At 47.9% G+C, this 8,978-nt stretch overlaps 2 protein-coding genes across 2 annotated transcripts; both read right to left on the bottom strand.

Moving 5' to 3' along the window:
- Nucleotides 1–1,489: 1,489 nt before the first annotated feature.
- LOC120680542 lies at nucleotides 1,490–2,595 on the bottom strand. The gene is made up of 3 exons (XM_039962037.1): nucleotides 2,255–2,595; nucleotides 1,957–2,178; nucleotides 1,490–1,852 (listed from the first exon to the last, which is right to left on the bottom strand). The coding sequence occupies exons 1-3, from the start codon at nucleotides 2,402–2,404 to the stop codon at nucleotides 1,832–1,834; spliced, it is 393 nt and encodes a 130-aa protein (XP_039817971.1). The 5' UTR covers nucleotides 2,405–2,595; the 3' UTR covers nucleotides 1,490–1,831.
- Nucleotides 2,596–3,480: 885 nt separating this feature from the next.
- Nucleotides 3,481–5,140, bottom strand: LOC120683090. Its single transcript, XM_039965107.1, has 2 exons — nucleotides 4,860–5,140; nucleotides 3,481–4,387 (listed from the first exon to the last, which is right to left on the bottom strand). Exons 1-2 carry the CDS (start codon nucleotides 5,116–5,118, stop codon nucleotides 3,675–3,677), a joined length of 972 nt encoding a protein of 323 aa, XP_039821041.1. The 5' UTR covers nucleotides 5,119–5,140; the 3' UTR covers nucleotides 3,481–3,674.
- Nucleotides 5,141–8,978: the final 3,838 nt, after the last annotated feature.

Here is an 8,978-nt window from a genome sequence, read left to right as displayed (position 1 = left end):
GACCACTGGGGCCAACAGGTCAGTGCCAAAACAGTCGTTGTGCAGACAGAGTAGGCTTGTCGCGCCAATAACAATGGCGCGACAGATGCCTGCTGTCGCGCCATTGTGTGCCCAAGCCCAGTAAGGACTGCATTTTTCACTTGGTGGCGTGGCAGCTCCCTTTGGTCGCGCCACTCCCAATGGCGCGACAAGCACAGAATTCGGCCAGCTAACTACCTTGCTGCTCTGCCTTGCTGCTCCCTCTCGCTGCATGCTATTTACAACAAGATTTGAAATTCAAAGTATTTTCGTAATTTGTTCGCATAAATGCCTATCGACATCTGTTGCACCTATGATTCGGACACCGAAACATATTCTAATTAAAAAACATTGAGCATGGACGTCGCTCAAAACTTCAAAACCAACAAATTCGCAATAGAGCAGTCTTGAACAAATGTTGCTCCAAATACTGAAATCTATAACTTTCATACACAGCTAACACAATTCAATGCTATTTTCTATTTCTCTTGCATAATTTTTCAAATTTGAACAGAAGATATACTTAAAAAAAGAACTCAATATTCAAAAGATCTAAAATATTTCCACTATCAAATTCAACGTGCTTTGCCATTCATTTTCAAAAAAAAATATTTATAAGATTACGGTGCATAATTGTTAAGTTTACACGCGGGTCATGCCACAACAATTTTTGCATCTACAGTTGCGATTGTAATCTAAAACAGTTGTTCAATAATGGAGAAGACCCATCATTAAATTGCACACGATACAAAGTAAATAAATTCCTAATTTCATAACCATACAATGTTCGAAACTACAAATAAAGTCTCATACACATACGACAACCACATGAATAGGTAAAGCACATAAATAGTCCAGCAATAAAAAAAATCCGTCACACACATAGTCCAATCCTATATAGAGTCCATACAATTATAAATAAAATAAGCTAATCAGAGTCGCCTTCAATCAAGAGCTCTCCCCAACCACCACCATCATCATCTCCATCATCTTGGACTACAATTTTTCCCTTTCTTTCCTCAATTTGGGACACTATGACTTCTACTTCATCTGCATTCATTGACCACCACTCGTCATCATCTCCATCATCAGGAACGTGGTCATGCTCAGAAGCACTCTTCCCTTTGTCCTGCACTGCACTATTTCCTTGGTTATCGACTGCTTTTCCTTTCCGGTCAGACGGGTGATCCTGGGCAGGTAAGTCTCCTACAAGTGCCTTCATTGCCTCCATTTGAGTAGCTCTAACACCCAAAACCTCCGTGCTCGCGGATGACACATCTTTCTCAACGTTGGGCACCTTGTGTGGCAGATCGGCAACTAGGGCCTGCATTGCCTCCATCTGAGCCTCCTGAGCTAAATCCTCCATCTTTTCCATTTCTTCCATCCTATTGTTAGTCTCCAATTTCTGAAAATATTCTTCCCATGAACCCTTTGGGTATTTAGCTTCCGGATCAACAGTAAAACCTTTCACTGCTCTTTCCTCCCTTAACCTCTGCCTCTCCATCTCCTCCTCCTTCTCCTTCTTCTCATAATTTGCCAAAAGCTCCCTATCTGTGAGGGGCCGTGGGTACTTTCTTCGGTTCCTCCTCCAATAAACAATGCAATCCTCAAGAGTCGCCTTTTCTTCTGCCTTCTTTCCATACTCACGCCGTAGGTCTTGGAGTACAGGCCCTGACAGAAATGACTCAAGGGGTAAAGTAACTTGGTAATCCTTCCTTATCTTCAGTTTTTTATTTAAAGTGTCTCGAGATTTCCAAGGCTCTTTTGTTCTGCCCAATTGCAACATTAGCTCATACCGGCCTTCGAACCACTCCTAATCACATGTCCTTCCCTCCTGAAAAATTATTGAGAGCCAAACATTCATAAATGTTAATATACCAAATACTAGCACAATGACAGAATCATAAGGAGTTTCAACTTTGTGGTTAATATACGAACCCAATACTCTCCGTAGCTATTGCCACAGTAATATCCGTAGCCAAGCTCAGAAGGAACTACGCCTTTTGTGGCCAGAATACCACACTTGCATCGAAGACTAGGAGTAGTTGTACATGGCCATGGCTTCTTCCCACTCTCAAATTCTCGCACTTCCTCTTCTGTCGGCCAATGAGATCTAGGACCATAAATATACTCATTGAAGTCACATGCCGGCCATCCATCCTGCATGACACATAACATTAGCGAGCATCTACTCCTGCAAAATTAAAGAATCAATGCTACGCTACATGACACTTACTCTAGTCTTTAGCGAGCATCTAAAAAAGGGAGTGAACTTTGGAGGGACACCAATATTAGGCCTTTGAAGTTTGGCACGAACACCACAATGACATTTGGGAGGATTGTTCACACGATATATAGCAGCTTCTTGCTTCTCTTCCTCTGTCATAGGTGGTGGATTTGGTGGGGGAGGGACCCATCGTCTAAACTCATTGTACGCCCATGACTCTGACCGATAATAAGGGAACAGCCGAATTCTAGGATCGAACTTATCCGGACCATCGATCCACTGAAAGAAAAAGCAGTGGCAAGGATTCAATGAATCATTCCACTTGCATATGTAGAATGCTCTACTAGCCGTCTTGGGATGCCTCGATTACTTCACCTCTGCCAGCTGATTGCCCGGTTCACAACGACAGAATGGAACTGGAAGGGCAGGAGGGACTGGGGCATCCACATCACACTCGGATGGGTACTGTCCACCACCAAGCAGCTTGTACCGGGCATCGCTCATTGCCATGTGCACTGCAGATATATAAATTCAATTGCCATGTGAAATAAAAAAAACTTATGGAAACAAAAACAAAATAATTATGGAAACAAAGTATATACTAATTAAGCACAATATACCAACAATCAAAATATAATATCTACATTCCTAAAACTATGGAATAAAATTACATGTAACTCATATTAACATCCCCACCACTCAATCCTAGAAATCATATTAATCGATGCATGCACATACTACCTCACGTCCAAATCGAGAGCAGAGTATCATCTAAGTATCATCTAAAATCCTAATCATGAGAAAACTATCAACAACACCACCATTTCTCATATCAAGAACCTAACCCTAATCAAAATAACCACCAATAAATACTAATGCACATGGTTAAACGATGAGATATTAGGGGGCAATACCTTCAGGGAAGGGCGATTTCCCGTACTTTTCCCCTCAAAAAATCCGATTTTGGGGGGATCTGGGGGGTGGCGGCGGCCGGCGGCGACCCTGGACGCGCTGTGGTCGGGTGGAGCCAGGGAAGGAAAGGGAGGGTGGGGGAGAAGGGGCCGGCGGCCCAGGGCAATGGCCTTGTCGCGCCAGCCCGCATGGCGCGCCAGCCTTGTCGCGCCATGCGGGCTGGCGCGACCAAACGGGCTACGCCCTGCAAATAAAAATCAATACGGGTTAAACTTAAAATATTATTAAAAAAAGGTTAAAAAAATTTTCCTACATTGGAGATGTACCAAAAACACCATCGTCTCAGTCTACGTTGAGACTTTCTTTAGTACTTATTTCTGCATTGCTACAAGATCAACGGGTACTCGGACCCAAGTACATTACATACGAAGGTAGAGTAATCGTTGACATAATTAATTATTTCCTTGCCGGTGCATGTGATCAGCAGGTAGCAACTTCTCCATAGACGACATATTTATTAAGAAGCAAATGCGGTGACGCCGTGCTGGAACTTGGAGACGGCGCAGTCGGTGGAGAAGAGGCTCGACGAGAGGTACTTGTGCGCGCCGCCCATGACGGGCATCTTCGCGCCGATGTCCAGCCTGCTCACGTAGCTGGGGCTGTACGTCTGCCCGAGCACGCCGTCGACGTCCGCGGTGAGGTTGTGGAACCGGAAGCCGAGGTCGAGGTGCACGAGGCTGTCCCTGTCGGTCCTGCCGTACTTGTGAACCTTATCGTCCTCGTCGGTGACGGGAACGGCGTTGGCCGAGACGGCGAACACGCCATCGAGCTGGACGAGGACGCTGTTGACGGCGTCAGTGCGGGTGACGGACAGCCCCGGAAGGGTCCCGGACGACCAGCGCGCGTCCCTGACGGCGGCGACGTCGACGGGCTCGCCGTCCAGGGCGACCACGATGTGGTCCACCTCCTCGTCCCACCGCGCGGCCTTGCGGGAGCCGATGTAGAGGCGGTGACGACCGCCGGCGAATGTGATGCCCAGCGCCTGCACCCACGTGAAGTCGCGCTTCAGCTCCGGGTTGTGGTTGCCGATGAAGTGGGCGTTGATGTGGACGCCGGCGTCGGAGAGGATGCAGAAGCTCCGGTCCTTGTGGCCGTGGAAGTAGAAGGTGTTGCCGTCGCCGCCGGTGAAGCGCGGGTCGCCGCACGAGGTGCCGGGGAAGAAGTCACACACTATATTATGTACAAAACATACACGTTATTAGCGGGTCGCCGCAAGAGGTTGCTAATTGTATACACGTTGTTTGTCATAATACATAATCCCTCTGTCCCACAAAGAGAGTTCATATTTAATTTTCAAATTTTGTCCCACAAAAAGTGTTCATTTAGCTTTTAATGAAACTAATCTAATTAAAGCACACTCATGTCAATAAAAAAAGTGCATTAAGAAGTGCATAGACCCAACGAAATGATCAATCGGTGCTTTTTTTGTTCCAATGCACTGCATTTGTTCCGAATCGAGAAACCAAGCAGAGTAATTAGAGATAGTATGATAACTTGTCATAATTATTAGTGTGTCCAAAAATTTTCTAAACAGATAGTCTTTGTGGGACAGAGGAAGTATAATATTTTTAAATATCATAGACAAATGTTTGACTTAAAACAGAAACCGGGAAGCGCAGGTTAATAAATTTCATTAACGTACTGCAGAAGCTGCGGCAGCGGGTGCAGGAGGCGATGCACTTGTTAGGGCACTCCTTGGGGCAGCCGACGTAGCAATCCGGGCCCCCTTTGTCTTTGCAGGATACCTTGTAGTTACGCTTCCACTTGATGGTGATAGTGACAGTTATCTCGCCCCCACCTCCACCTCCCTTTGGCTTCTTGGGCGCTGGCGCCTTGGACTCGATGCCGCCGCACCACAGTGCAAGAGCCACCACCACAACCACAAGCAGACGCCTCGCCATGGGAGATTAAGAGTAGCTAGTAGCTGCTCTCTGGCTCCCGGCAGGACACCTGATGCCATCCCCTATATATAGATATATGCTAACTTTAGTGAAACATGCATTTTCGTCACAAAAAAAGTCCAGCATAGATGCGACGACTTTGACGAGCTGATGCATCCTTTAGCTTGCATGGCAAGTTGCGTAGGAGGACACAAAGTGACACCACAGACTGACATCCGTGTGCATGGTACGCGTCCTATCCAATAAATGGCCTTAAAAACTACAACCTGGCACGGTAAGCTGAGTTTACTACGTCCCACTTGACTCCCACTGAGGCCGTGTTTAGTTCGGTAGGGTGTAAACGCAAAAAAAATTTGCGTTTCGAATCTTCCCAATTTGAAGCACTAAATGAAGTCTATTTACAAAACTTTTTGCACAGATGTGTTGTAAATCGCGAGACGAATCTAATGATGATAATTAATCCATGATTAATCAATAATTAGCGGATGGTACTGTAGCATCACTGTTGCAAATCATGTATTAAGTAGGCTCATTAGATTCGTCTCGCGATTTACAGCCTATCCATGCAAAATTTTTTATAAATAGACTTCATTTAGTACTTCAAATTAGCAAGATTACTTTTCACTTTAATGCGTTTACGGCTTTTTTGCGGTTACGGGGTGGAACTAAACACACCCTGAGTGACTGAGTGTCATCAACTTAATTGCTCATTTTCATAGCGATTGGACATTCTGCACCCGCCCACCTCCCCATCCTCCTTCCTCACCCACTTGCCATATAGGCCATCCTCCTAGCCGTGGCCCATGCAATAGATTCGTGGTGCGGTGTCCCCCACTACCACACCATTGTAGCAATTGCTCCAGAGCCCCCACAAAAATAGCTTCCCCTACAAATAGAAGTAGGGGGCAGCCGGTGATACGACCGCCCATAGAAATAGGGTGGCTCAATCATAAGCCACCCCTACTATTCCATTTGTAGCGAAGGCTATTACTAGCCACCCCTATTTTCAATTGTAGGGGCAGGTAAATCATTAGCCTCCCCTACAAATACTCCATGTATAATTGATGCAAACCCTTTTTCCTCCTCTGATCGCTCATTCCGACCTGAGAAAACAAAGGTGAGGGGGGGGGGGGGTCCATGGGCACCTCCCAAAAATTGCTCCACTAAAGTGGGGTGGGGTGGGTGGTGGGGGGGGGGAGTTATTGGCCTCATTTCCTTTGGTGGAGAGGTTATGTAAGGTAAGGTTAGAACTTTGGTTTCTCTCTCTTCTATGGTTCTTGTGCTATGTATTGGGCGAATTAAAACTTAGTTTCCTAGGGTACATTAGTTAGAAGAATAAGATTACAATCTTTATTAGTTGATCTTGCAAGATTTTTGTGGACTATTAGTAAATTTCATGAATGCTCCATGTACATCTAGGCTAGCCATTGTCCGCATCGGCCGACAGCCACTGCACCTGTGCTCGCGCCTCTAGGCCACGCCACCTGGCCTCCGAGCCACCGCATGCCTCCAGAGGGTGACGGCGCCCTGCACCCGTGCTGACCAAGCCAGCTTGCGGCCACTGCAGCCGCGGATGAGTCCGCGATGGCGGCCCCCTGTACCCGCATTGTGGAGGCCCGTGCTGACCTGGCAGCCTGCAGCCACTGCATCCGCACCCACGTCGGTTGGGACAACCCCCGCCGCTGTGCCCGAGAGGAGAGGGAGGAGGAATGGGATGAGGCTGTGGTGGTCGTGGTGGGAGATAAGAATGGTGGGAGGGTAAGGCTCTAAAGGAGTGGAGCCGGAGGATATTAAGTGTTCATGAGAGAGGAGGAGGGGGGGGCAGGACCATGAGAGGGGAGAGTGCTCCTTTGTACTGGGTGGAGGCTTACGTTCTAGTACCGGTCAAACCTCCAACCGGTACTAATTCGCAACATTTATTATGTTGATGTGGTTGGTACTAAATGAGCAATGGACTTCAGTAGACTTCAGCAACTTTAGTATCGCCCTCCTCTCCCTTGTGTTCTTTGTCCACTGGCGCGCTCGCTCCCGGCCTCAGCATCCCTCGTGCGCCACAGCATATGCCTGCTGCCACCCGTCCTCGGTTCACTAAACAAATGTGGCGTTCAGTTGAGCATTTGTGCACTGAAGTTGGCTGAAACTAAAGTTTAACTATTTCAGTTTCAGGTTCTGACGTATAATCCAATATATAACATTTAGCCCTATACACCTTTTATCATTTCTAGTAAAATATTTTCCCAACTTCATTTTGGATTTGGTCAAAAATCATCAAACAAGTTGACGGTTTGAAACAATTTTTGGGTATCACTCTGCTATGTTTGCCTACTCGCCCACAACATCTCTGCTCTGCTCCAAAACACCAGCACCTGCTCTGCTGTCCTTGTCCTTGTAATCGTGGCATTCAGCTGGTGCATAGGAATTGCGGAGCATAGTGCCCAGCACAGCCAATGTGCAACGGCGAGTAGCAGCAAAATAGTGCGGTGCAGGGTGAATGTGAGCAAATGTTCTAGTGCCCCACAAAACACTACTATAGAATCAACCTTTGATCCAACATCTTTAGTCCCAGATGAATTTAGACCCATGACTAAAACTCTTCAGTTCTGATTGGGAAAAACGATCACCAGAAATTACCTGTGACGGAAGCTTTTGTCCCAGTTGGTGGCTCCAACTAAGACAAAATAGATACTTTTAGTCCCGGCTGGAGCCACCAACCGGTATTAATGAATCAGTCATGGTTGGTGGCTCCAAACAAGACTAAATGTTCCCCTTTAGTCGTGGGTGCAACCCCAACCCGAGACTAAACGCCCTCCGCCGCCGGACCCCTCCCCTCTCTCTCTATCCTTATCTCCTCCCCAAGCCTACCATCTTATGTCATCTCCTCCATCATCTCTCCCACTTATCTCCTCCATCATATACTGTCCTCCTCTCTTCTCTTCCAGGCAAGGTGCAGCCGGGGGCGTGCGGGCAGCCGGCGTGGAGGGCCACCGGCACCCGGGGCAGCCGGGCGCGACACCGCTATTTCTTAGTTATCTCTTTTGATGCTGGATGTTGTGTCCTGTATGTTCTAGCTCAAACTGACCCTTTTGATAGTTTAGGGATTAAGAGCATCTCCACAGGAGGACCTAAAATTGGTTGTCAAATTTAAAAACTACCTAGAGTACCTAACAACATCCAAAACCATGCTCTAGCAGATGACCTAAATGTGTTGCTATTTTAGGTCCGGAGCACCTAAATTCCCCTCATCAGGACCCAAATATACAAACCCAATCTAAGTTGCTATATTCTCTCCTCTCCCTCCTTCCTCTGGCGGGAGTGCCAACTTCTAGCTCATGGACATCTCCGTGCTACGTGGAGAGGAGGCGCCACTACCGCTCCCACACCTGCACTTCCATCCCCACATCCAGTTGTGCGCCGCTCGCTCCAGCGCCACCATCATGCTCTGATCGTGTGCATCCCACCATACGCCGCCCACCCTTGAGCACTCCATAAGCCAGCGATGGCGCAGGCATGCTACGCCGCATGAAGAAGATGGCGGCTGGAAAGGGGTGTTGTGGGAGGAGGTGGCGACAACCGAAGGAGAGGGGGAGGGAGGTGTAGTGGGGAAGAGGTTGCAATGATTGGAAGGTAAGGAGGAGGGGCGCGGCTGCCGGAGGACGGGCAAGGGCGCACCTCACTACGCTGTTGGAGTTCGGGTGAGGCCTCGCATCGCCTGCCACCACTCCACCCCTGAAGTTTGAGCAAAGGCAACCCCTCCCCTACACTACGGGAGACGCCCCCTTTGCCGTGTGTCAGGGGCACACGGTAAAGCCCCAAAAGCCCACGGCAAACCCTTTGCCGTGTGCCGCATACGGCAAAGCGCA

This window comes from Panicum virgatum, chromosome 7N (assembly GCF_016808335.1).
Source record: "Panicum virgatum strain AP13 chromosome 7N, P.virgatum_v5, whole genome shotgun sequence".
Classification (NCBI taxonomy): Eukaryota; Viridiplantae; Streptophyta; class Magnoliopsida; order Poales; family Poaceae; genus Panicum; species Panicum virgatum.
The sequence above is the reverse complement of the archived record's forward strand: the minus strand, read 5'-3'. Positions and strand labels throughout refer to the sequence as shown.